General features: G+C 38.8%; 1 protein-coding gene and 1 pseudogene across 2 annotated transcripts; one reads left to right on the forward strand and one right to left on the reverse strand.

Moving 5' to 3' along the window:
• The window catches only part of LOC148721312 (QRFP-like peptide receptor), a 107658-nt pseudogene that overhangs the window by 50421 nt on the left and 44845 nt on the right, over positions 1 to 12392 (reverse strand).
• LOC111341714 (uncharacterized) lies at positions 6361 to 10336 on the forward strand. 2 transcript variants are annotated; one of them, XM_022948702.2, is made up of 2 exons: positions 6361 to 6888; positions 8292 to 10336. In XM_022948702.2, the coding sequence occupies exons 1-2, from the start codon at positions 6585 to 6587 to the stop codon at positions 8612 to 8614; spliced, it is 627 nt and encodes a 208-aa protein (XP_022804437.2). In that variant the 5' UTR covers positions 6361 to 6584; the 3' UTR covers positions 8615 to 10336. The 2 variants fall into 2 exon arrangements, with proteins under 2 accessions (XP_022804437.2, XP_088592037.1); XM_088735911.1 differs by having other exon boundaries at positions 8301 to 10336.

Below are 12392 nucleotides of genomic sequence, written 5' to 3' on the forward strand. Positions count from 1 at the left end.
ATATTTTGGGGAACGTTCCATTCTTGGCATGTTTTTTATATTCCTTCAACACATTTTCCTGATACTTTACGCGAGCATGAACAGCATGCATTTTTTGTCGATACGATTTTAGAACCGCGGAAAGATCCTGAGTACTCGCCATCGTCCACACTCTTCGTGAGCAGGTAAGAAATGAGTGTGGAGGTAGACACTTCGAGTTTTATCATATTGTATACATCCTTCTCCGTTGTGTCTAACAAACTTTAAAAGAGCGCGCACTTTAAAATATTAATTATAATAATTCAAAGCGCGCGCTCATATAGCACAAAATGTTTATTTTTCTTATATACGAAACGAAACTGTCCATCTCGTTCATGTGGGATCACATATTTTCTATTCCACCTCCTCCTCCTCCTCTTTCCTCCTCCTCTTTCCTCCTCCTCCTCCTCCTCTTTGCTCCTCTTTCCTCCTCCTCCTCCCCATTCCTCCTCTTTCCTCCTCCTCTTTCCTCCTCTTTCCTCCTCTTTCCTCTTCCTCCTCCTCCTCTTTCCTCCTCCTCATTCCTCCTCCTCATTTCTCCTCCTCATTTCTCCTCCTCCTTTTTCCTCCTCCTCTTTCCTCCTCCTCCTCCTCCTCATGCCTCCTCCTCTTTCCTCCTCTTCCTCCTCTTTCCTCCTCCTCCTCCTTCCTTTCCCCCCCTCATTCCTCCTCCTCATTCCTCCTCCTCCTCCTCCTCCTCTTTCTTCAAGTAATATAATTTATTATTCACATGGACTCACTCGTTCTAGTCATTTTATTCCTCAACTTTACTCAGTTCTTGGGACTCATATACACTCGCGGTAAGATATTACCACTAACAAATGTGACAGTTTAAAACAGTTTATTACAGTGATACTAGATCATTCTATGTACACTCTTTCCTTCTCTTTCTCTTTTCTGCTCCTGCGCGCGCGTCAGGAATGCGGTCGCGTAGCGACCGTGGCAATGTTTCCACGTTTTAGTCATGTTTCGTCACATGTAAGTCCATATCATATGAGCTAAGTAAGTCTTTGGATTATGCTCCTTGTAATTCTTCCAATCGCTTTATCACATATCGACGTCCAGGTTTTGTGTAAAACGTGCTTGTATATAGGTACTTGCTACGTTGCCTCTCTTTTATCCCTTTTATTTTGTGTTTAAACGAACTATCGAGGAACGGTTTGACTGTATTTATCCTCTCTTCGACTTCTATGTAGGGATGAATTTCATTGAGATACACCAGTTGTCTGATTGGATGAAATCGAACTTTCTTCATCATCACTTTGGTCCCACGTATGATCATACCATTCCGACTCATGGCCACTCCTATACACCCATTGCTAGATTTCCATTGGTCTATCATTGATTGACACACGTCATAACTCGGAAACAATTTGGACAGACAGGTCATTGACTTTGATCCGAAAAACATGTAAGGACGCTATGACTTGATTAAAATTTGATGGAGAGATAATAATGAGACAGTTACAACGCCTGCAGGCATTTCGTATTTTCCCCCGGTTTGTCTGCTCTATGGTTAATTTTTTCCGAGAAATGGGAATGTTCATGAACATGGTGCTGCGTTTTGGAATACCCTTTTCGTTCGATTATTTTTTGATAACTTTTTTAAACGGGAGATTTAATTATTTCTCTTCGAATCATTCTCATTGAATTGCGTCGATGTATCGTTATTTTCCTCACTTGCGGAATTTTGTATAGAATTTAAAACACTTTCGTCACTGCTAGTGATCACACGCACGCGTTACATTTTATTTTTAATTAAGATTTGAACCAAAGTAAACATTTTTATTGAGAAAAAAACTATCACATGTTTATACCTCGAACGACCCATTGTTCATTTTCAGAGAATTTTGAATACTCATGAACTGAGTGATCACCATCCGAACTATTTTCATTTTATTGGAGTGGGATGAATTATTCACATTCCATCGTAGGGTTTAGGCGGAAACAAACCTCTTTTATTCTCGATTTTTTTTTACACGATACGAATGCTACTGACATCTTGAAATCACTTTTACCATTGGAAGTATGAGTCACCATCTTGCGTTTTATTGTTTCCATTGTTTGTCTCACTCGATGTTTGACTGTTAGGGTTTTTATTTTGATTTTAATATGGGAGTAAGTCGGTTAGGGAATTGGGCTTAGGGTGAGAGTGAGGGGTGTGGTCGTGTGAGTGACCGCAATAAACCAGGTTCAAATCCTGGTCAAAACAATTTTTTCCTTTTATTCTAAAATGAAGGTTTTTTGAATATTCATTTTATCTTGAAATCATTTTCCCTAAGGGAGGATTAAACACCTTCTTAGGTTTCATTATTTTTATTGTCTTACACCATCTTAGATGGCCTTTATTTTTTCAAATTATGAAAAAAAAAATCACACTCCTATAACCTACGCAATTTAACCCTAAACCAGGATTTATTGAACGCTTTAATTTGTGTTTCCTTCCTACATCTCTCATACATTTCCTTCTAATTTTCAAGTGTGGATACTCTATTGTCCTAGAACCGGTAAAGGTAGTTGCGTGATACTAGGTATCATTCACAATAAACACTCATATTTCGTCTATCCACTTTGGTTTCTATAGTGCTCTTATTCTTTTTAAATTGTTCTGCCAAGACGCTTCTCTCTCTATTTCTTCTTCTTTTAGTACACACCAGTCGCATTGACCGCAATTAAGGAGAAATCGTAAAAGTCAGACATTATAAAACTGACCAAGAGTTCATAGCGACAAGGTCTACCCGAACGCTTCGACAGCTTGTCAAGCCCTGTGTCTTATGATCATACATCTCTTACATTTTTTAAACGTAAAAGTCATACGTCCTGAATAAGCTGTACCACATGCGTGTGAAAACCTTTTAGGAATCCTATAAATACAACTTCTTCTCACAATCTAAGTGGATTAGATTAGTATGTCTAACCCGCCATACCCAAACGCGCAATATAGGGTCCATTCTCTTTACCCTGTGTTGTGTGACAATAAACATTACGTATGCGAAAACAGTGTGTTGGAGTTAACCCCTCCGCCATCTTGGATTCTTTTGTTCCAATTGTTTTGAGAAAACCGTTATTTTTTTAAATGAGATGCGAAAAAACCCTACACACGAACCCACGTGAAATCTAACCCTAACCTCCCGAACAACCCTAACCCCAACAACCCTAACCCCAACATCCCTAAACCCCAACAACCCTAAACCCCTCGTGCACCTACGCCGCATGAATAAATCCTAAAACCCCCCTCGTGCACCTACGCTGTATGAATATTTAATTAGAACCCACTTGACCGAATCACTCGGACCCAGACCGTGCGGAAGTTGCCATAAACCTATGATTCCAACGTGGGAGAACAATCTACTTTCCTATTGTACAGTGACATGATGACAGCTTGTCAATCAGAGTGACATTTTTACGATTATGTATAACTTCTTCTTACATTTCTACATTCATTTCAAACACCATGTCATCTGAAAAACAACTATTTGGACGAAGAGATTGAACACAATCCCCAGTGGGCCGGAACCATCCTAGACGAATTATTTGCCATTATAAAAGAAAAAGCTACCACGCAAGATCCTTGTGAAACACGTAGACAAGTGACAAGATACATTGACGAGATTGAAACTTATGATTTTAACGTGGGAGAACATTCTACATTCCATCAATTATACAAAGACGTGATGACAGCTTTTCTAGCTTATGTTATCTATTTACAACTCAAATATCGTGCAGAGTGAACAAATAAATCATATGCAAAACCAAATGTTGTACTTAATCCGACCGTCATCTTGGATTCTTTTGTTTTTGAAAAACCGTTACGATGCTTTTATTCACCCTTCTTACGAAATTTAACCCTAACCCTAAAAACCCCTCGTACACCTACAGGAAATTTAAGCCGAATAGCCCCCTCGTACACCTACCCTAATTTTAACCCTAATAACACCCTCGTACACCTATGCAACATGAATAAATTAACCTCGGCCGAGACACTCGGACCCAGACATCAACGGAATTGCCAGTCAGGCCCCCTACATTACTCTTCCAATGCTGATAAGCATTGTATCTAAGCTGGCTAATTGGATAAACTGAGCAACTGATTCCGTTTTGTACTGTGGCAAATAAAAGATCCTTTGGTGAAGAAAATCTAGGTGAAGATAATTGAAAATTAAAAGTTGAGTCAGCCACACCGAAAAAAAATGAGAAGCGTAATTAGTTATCAAAGACGATGACTGTTGGGTGCGTCCCAGAAATTGCTTTTAAATTTCCAACAAGCGGATAAGCAGTTTTCCTTCAATAAGTTTGAGACGGTAAAGGACTTCGCACTACAGTTGATCTTATCATGGGAGCTCTTAAAGGTTCTTCATTTCGTTGAAAGTTTCTGGAATTATGTTAAGGACATCTTTTAGCTTAATATAAACTACACTTGTTTCCATGTTGCGTGATCTCATAGCTGCTTTTATTTCGCTGCCGTAGATAACAGATATATCTGTTTACCTTTCATAAACAGAATGTGGAAGATTTCTCGGCATGCAAAGCGGTGAAATCTCGGAAGAACAGTTAAGTTCCTCCTCAGAGAGAGACTCTAATCACTCCGCCAATCAGGGCCGACTTCATTTTGTACATTCTGACAAAACGGGATCTTGGGCAGCTGCAAGCAATGATGCGAATCAATGGCTTCAAGTTGATCTGGTTATTCTGCACACTAAAGTGACACATGTGGCAACACAAGGAAGTGATGGACACCAGAGGGAGTGGGTTACGAAGTACAATCTGCTGTACAGCAACGATACAGAAAGGTTCTACAATTATACAATCCCAAGACAAAAGACAGCGAAGGTAGAATTTATTTCTCGTGTATCGCGTGATTTCCGTTTAATATACGCAGGAAAAGAAGCATTTTTTGATCATCATTAGCACAGTTTTTGCAATACGCACTGCTGGTAATAATTATAAAATATCGAGGTCCCGAGAGGAACGCTTAGGAGAATGGTGTATGAATGAGTTGGAGGACTTTTTTTACATCGTAACAACTGATAATCATTTACTCTTCATCAAATATTTAATTGAAAGGCCGTTATGTTGTTAATTCAAAGGTTTTTCATGGAAACACAGATCAGAATACCGTGGTTTATCACGACCTTAACCCACCAATCACAGCGCGTTACATTCTTTTTAAACCAGTAGAGTGGCAGGATTGGATATCAATGAGGGTTGAACTGTACGGCTGTGTACAAGGTAAGGCTTGCATGACGATATCGCTTGAGCGGTACCTCTTGAAAGGAGGAATTCACGCCAGATACTATTTCATTTCTTGTTCAAACACAAGCGCTTGGATATTCTTTGCTGTGTGTCATCTCAATCGTTTTGGAGCTGCTTAATTGGCTTTCGTTGAGCTTCTGATTGGCCAAGAGGATGGACCAATAACAGGGCGAAGTAGGGCAACGCCAATTCAATCCCGGATAACTTATTCCAATCATTTGAAAATTACTCTGCAGAGCATTATTCAATTGACTTATCAGCTTTGGTTATATGGAGTTACTTTCTTCACTCTCTTCTTTTCACTGTCACCTGTCATCACCGAACAACAAACTTGAATAATTTGATGAGTAAAACGACTCTACGTATGGGAATGGGAAGAAAACTTTGTCCTCTCCCAAGATTTTTAGATCTCCCAATAAAAAAATTAGTGACGGCTCAATTCTACAGTTTATGAAAGCAACATGGGGCTATTCAAAAACATAATTTTGTTTCAGTTTGGCAATCGATATCATATTATCGACTGTAATCCTCAAATGCAGTGAAGTCAGTCAATACCCGACTTTATTATATGGCTGTGTCTCACAAGGACTGGGAACTACCGAATTCACTAATTTCATTGGCTGAAATCAAAATTGAAAGCGGTCTAGATTTTCCCAAAAAAATGTACAAAGAATATAAAAAATTGGCATATAAGACACAGCCATATAATAAACATCTTATTAACCGAGCTAGGTCGGTCTGTATGGGAGAATCTTGACCTCGGTCGCTGGTAGAGACCTCACTGCGTTCGGTCTGAACTGGCGACCTCGGTCAAGATTGTCCCGTACAGACCTCCCGCTCGGTTAATAAGAACTAAATCAAAGATTTCTGCTTTTTAAAATACAATGGTGAGCAAGCTTCGAAAAATGGCACAGTACAACTAATTCAAACACTCCAAGTGACTGACGTTTCCGTTCCAGTGTGATCCAATAATTCACGTTACTATAAGAACATCTCCACAGTAATGACATCATTGGAAGTGGTGAAGAAAAAATTTTAACAATTTCTAACTAAAATCGTAACTCATTTTATTTCATGTTTATTATACAGAATTTACAGCTGTGTTTACAAACCTGGGTAAGAGTGGATCTCAGGGTCCAGACGCAGTCGGTAGTCACTACACAGGTCAGGATCATGACGGACAAGTTACGGTGTCCAACGGTACTCAACTGTGGACTGTTCCACGCACTGGCGAATACAGAATAGAGGCAATAGGAGCCTCAGGAGGGTACGATGAGGACAGCGACATCAAGAACGGAGGAAGAGGGGCAAGGATGATTGGAAACTTTAATTTGAGCAAAAATGAGATCATCCGTGTACTTGTTGGTCAAAAAGGGAGAAGAAGGAAGAACAACACCAAAAAAACCGCCGGAGGCGGTGGAGGTACTTTTGTGGTGAGAGGAAGCAACACACCTTTGATCATAGCTGGAGGAGGAGGGGGGATTAGAAAAATGTCAGAACAACATCTGGGATGTGATGCGTCCATTAACACAACAGGGAGTGCAGGATATAACACGCTACTGGGGACAGGAGGAAGCAGTGGACGTAAAGGAAATACCACTGATGATCATAAGTCAGGTAAGCGGAGATACAAGAAAAATCCATCAGTATGTTCATTTATCGGGACAGTAAGACGGCAATAAAATTTCTCAGATCTGTATTGAGATGATTAATCTTAACTTTGATTATTTTTTCTTTTCTTGTTGACAACATCTCTGGTGGCGCCTCCTGGAATATCTAAAGTTCAGCTGAGTTTCGTTAGTTTAGTTTCTAAAAATCCCACTCATTTATTTACTGCTCATCACTGATCAGTCAATATGCATTATTGTCGCGTCATTCAATTTTTCTCTTGTATGAGACAATATTGGAACAATAGTCCTTTTTACAGTTGTGGCCTTGGTGGCCAAGCCTTTGAAAAGGAGTGAGGCTAAAGGTGAGCCTGTTGTGATAGAGACCTGTGTCTAGTTAGCATGATAACAAAGAAATTTGCATTTGAAAAGCAGCAACATCTGTATCATAACAAGGTCACCCTTAGCCTTACTCCTGTTCAAAGGCTTGACCACGAAGCCCACAACTGTAAAAAGGACTATTGGCAAGAGCTTCTTATCAGCTAATAGGGTCTAACAGTGATTTTGGATGAAATAGAACAATTTCTTAAAACTAGACTAGTGCGGAGCATCACCGTGACTAAAACCTAGTAGCTAAAACCGTGGCTCCCAAAATATTTTTCCTACCTTTCCTAAAACATTTCCCAATTTTTTGCAACTTCGCCTGTTTCTGTTCCTAAGTCCAGCGAAGCCTTTATGGCCATTGGCCCCCGTAATATACAAGAGTTTAGTGTTTTAACTTTTAAAACTCCATGAGGAAGTCTATTACAGTTAGACGAGACGCGTCGGAGAATGAAGAATTTTTACAACTATTATTCGCAGAGTGCTGCTTGCTAGTTTAGTTTAATTAATTGCAGAATTGCATCATTGAATAAAATATCGCATTCTGATTGGTTAACGGAGCGGGGTATTTAGCGCGGAATTGCGAGTTGAAAACGAGGCTAAGTGATATTGTCTCGCATCTACGTAAACATTACAACTATAAGTGATGGTGATTCCTTTTTTTTTTTTTTTCATTCAATATACGATTTAAGAAAAATTCACTACTTGACTCATGAATTCCGCGTTAAATTGCACTTAAAAACCGATATCGCACTGATCGCTTCGTGATTCGGGCGATATCGCTTTTGCGTGTAATTTAATGTGGAATTTCCTCGTCAAGTAATGAATTTTCCTATAAAATGCAGAACTTGAACACTTATTTTTCCTCTTAACCTTTTGTATGACTACGATATTCGATGATTTAATAGATTTTAATAGACATCCAAAAAATAGAGCAATAAGCTTGGTTAAAAATAATGCGAATCGCGTAGAGTCAATAATTATGTTGGTGCTTTGTATAAGAGATCACTGATTACTTTTTTATTATTATAGGTGGTGGAGGTGGTGGAGGTGGTGGCTTCTTGAGTAATGGAAAGACCGCACCTGGTAAGAAGAGACCACGTGGAAAAGTAGGTAAAGGATATCTCCAGGGGGGAGAAGGTGGAAAGTATGGGGGCGGATTCGGAGGTGGCGGCGGTGGAAGAAACAAAGGAGCTGGCGGCGGTGGTGGTTACTGTGGAGGAAATGGAGGTGGGAATAACACTAAATCTTGTGGTGGAGGGGGAGGATCTTTTAACAATGGGACAAATCAGCAGAACGAATGTTGTTATAATAGCCATGAACATGGTCGAGTGATCATCACATTTATCCAGTAAAGTGCACACGGTAGTACTTTCTTTAACTGTTCAGCAAGGGTTAGAGTGCAAGATGTAGCTAAACACAAAGGTTTTTAACTGATGAATAAAGGCTGATAGTTTCGAAAGAAACTGTTTGGGGCTGCGTCGGTGGGAGTAACGAAATAATTTGGATATATCAACGAAGTTGAAATGGTAAATTGGCCACTGTAACGACTACAAAAGCTGACGTTTCGAGCGTTAGCCCTTCGTCGGAGAGAATAGAGGAATCGTGGGTTATGTGTGCTTTTAAAGGCAGAAAATGGAGCTACGTTATTGGTGGGAACATGGCAACGAGAAAAACACGAATAAATTAGTGGAATGAAATGAATCGGAATGAAATGAGTCGGAATAAAATGAATCGTTGCCATGTTCCCATCAATAACGTAGCTCCATTTTCTGCCTTTAAAAGCACACATAACCCACAATTCCTCTATTCGCTCCGACGAAGGGCTAACGCTCGAAACGTCAGCTTTTGTAATCGTTACGGTGGCCAATTTACCATTTGAACTTTGTTGATATATCCAAATTATTTTTAACTGATGGTACATTTTGCGAGATTATACAAGAACCCATTAAACTTAAGCGCATTACAGTTTCTTTAAACTCCAAGGATGACAAACCAAAGCCCAACACTAGCACTCATTAGATACAGTGTGGCTACTTCAGTAAAATTATCGCATGATGTCCATAACTTTATGACACTTAACGTTCCGTGAGATTCAACTGAAGGGAAATGATACAACTGATTTTATGTTTCAAAACGTTCAATAACACCTTAGCAAAGACAGATCCGGAGAATTAACAGACTCCTTAGTGTCTTGGGGGTTAGAAAACTGTTTGGTTTCACTGATTAATTATTTGTGGAAGAATTGTTTTTAATTGACTGTAAAGGTTATTCACTTTTGGTTGCCTCAAAATCAAAACAGATTTTCATTTACTGTAGAGCCAACGTATCTTTGTTTTTCCGCCTTTTGGGCCGACTGAATTTTCACCTGCATGAAGTAGATTGTATTTTTGCTGCAATTAGCCTCATTTACAAATTATCTACGAAAAGACTATTTTACTGACGCACTATTTTACCGACGTATGGCGTCCACTGGTGACTGTCATTAGAGTTCGCCATTTGTGAGTAATTTACATCAGTTTCTGGGTTACCGGTCAATTGAAAAGCATTCAGCTTCACCTCTAGCGGTATGCTGAAAAATGAAAACGAATTAAAACCAACTTGTAGATGTGGCCGGGATATATACAGGGGGAGGGAGGGGGGTAGCAAATAAAAACATGTCATATATAAGAATGAAATATTCAAAACGAATTTCAGTCCTCTTTACAGTTGTCAGAATGAATTATTTCGGTGCTGGCTCCTTCTCCCGTTACTCAGGGTACTGAAGAGCGGTTGTTTCTATCAAGGTGATGGCTCGTTCAAGTTTACGCAAAACTTAATTTATTTCTTAAATTGTTATTCTTTGTCAATGACAACATTTACGACATTTGGTGGAGGAGAACACTCAAATTTTTTATGTAGTTGAGAACATTTGTGCACAGTAACAAATAGAAAGATCTTAAAAACTTTCTTTGCTAGCGAATGCATTAATGGTTAAAATAAATTGTTCAGTTGTATCGGCTAGAGAAAAAAACAATCAATTTCCCTGAATTCCACATTCATTTTAGTAATGTCAATAAACTTATCTCTGGTTGTCAGTATTTGCTTTTTGTTTGTTAGTTTGTCTTTCTTTGTGAAGCCACATTAATCGAGAGCAAAGTTTATTTGGGAAAGAACTTGGAATATAGATCACCGGAAATGTGAGAATCTTGACATTTACTTGTCGATCTCACCATCACAGTTTATCTTTGTTGATTTTTTCATCCCTCAATCCCTTCTCCTAACCTACCCTCTCAACCTTCTCAACATTATACTGTTTGGTTAGAAGGGTTATTATGGCCACGCCCAAGACTCGTGTATGACTCATTTGGTCATTGAATGGCCATGAATGTAAGTCAGCGGATTGTAAACTGGGTGGTACACGTGTAGCACACGTTCTCAAATCACTCCCTTGTCGTGTTGACAAAATTGTGTTGAAAATAATCAGCCGTCCAGCATTCAAAAAGTCAAAGATCTTTCCCTCGGAGATGACCCTTTGATAAGAGATATTCCTCCGGCATGAGAGTAAAGAAAATTAACGAATCCCTATGGCGTATAATATGTTTTTAGGACATGGTAGTCTTAGTCTTCTTTATTAAGTTACATCTAAATTACATTATCTCGTGCTGCTTTGAAATTAAACGGGGATTCGAGGGAACAAGAGGGAAAGTAGCCTACAAAACCAAGAATTGCCAGATCGAATGCTGTGCTAAATATGGATCAGTGGAACTCTGACTTTTATCCTTTTTGGCATGACGCCATTTTCCTTCAAAGAAACATTTTAATGGATTGATTATATGGGTGTCGATGTTGTTGGTTGGTTGTTAAGTTGAATCATCTGGGGTTTTCAGTGGCATGAATCCGTGGCATTGTGGGATTATCACAGATCATCATCCGTTTTATCTTCGCCTTGACCTGACTATTCATAAGTTTTTGGTACCACTGGAGAATGATCAGTTACAATTAAAATTATAACCCCTTCAATTACAAAAGGGAACAGTTCAAGATATGATTCACCAAAAAGAGGCTTTGTCCCATAAAGTGTTATTGAATTCGACACGTGTTAAGTTTTTATTGAGTTTTGTACAATCGTTCCCCTTTGCTGCTGGCAAATACAGCTGATCTATTTTCTATTTACCGATAATAACCCACTTATGACCATTCCTAGAATTTAAACTTTACCACATTACCGAACCATTTTTACCCATATTTTAAAAGATAACTCAGAAAGTCTCACCTGTTTGAATTGAAAGGGAGTCGTTTCAAAAAAAATTTACTCAGACAAATGACTTCGTAAGGCGCATATCAGTTATCAGGTAGGGTGTTCCTACTTTAATATTATGACCAATTAGTAAATAAATATCCATTTCGCATTAATTTCATAGATGTTTCGTGTAAAACAACAAGGAAGTTAAAGAAAGAGAGCCATACGTACAAAAACATCGACATATCAAGAAAGTAAACTTGAAAAAAGAGAACAGAAGCCAAAGTAAATTTCAGAGGAACACTTTTGAAACCCTTCCTAGTTTCAATCAATAGATTACAGGTTTTTAGTACTTAACGTAAAGAAAACAAGATTAGATTCTCACTCTAAGAGTCAGTTGCTATAATAACAATAATAATAATAATAACAATAATTTAATATTTATAATAATTTATTAATTATATGGCGCAAATTAACATGTGGATATGATCAAATGCGCATCACAACGCTTTTCGGGGAACTTTGGCCGGACTGCATCAGCAGTTTACAAACAATCGAAGGAAACTTATTTGAAGATGCTCTCTTCCCCCCAATTCCCAGTAAACAGGCCAGACCACATCACAGTAATCTCGTGAGTGGGTTCTTTAACGTCCCCTGCCTGACCAAATTAACTAATTAATGCTATCCTATTGGTTAGTTAAATTTAACCATTTTGATTCCCTTCTAAAGGCTCTGTTTATGAGAGACTTCTAACGAACTTCATAAGATTCTAATAGATATGGTTGCAGACAGAGTGGCTACATCTTGCCTTTTGAATTTTGTGGCTGAAAATGTGTGAGTGACACATCTGACTGTCTTACTTTGTATCATCAACAGAAGGGCTTCATTCTGATATTCGCGTCCACCTTGAA

The sequence above is a fragment of the Stylophora pistillata genome, chromosome 10 (genome assembly GCF_964205215.1).
Source record: "Stylophora pistillata chromosome 10, jaStyPist1.2, whole genome shotgun sequence".
In the NCBI taxonomy this organism is placed as follows: domain Eukaryota; kingdom Metazoa; phylum Cnidaria; class Anthozoa; order Scleractinia; family Pocilloporidae; genus Stylophora; species Stylophora pistillata.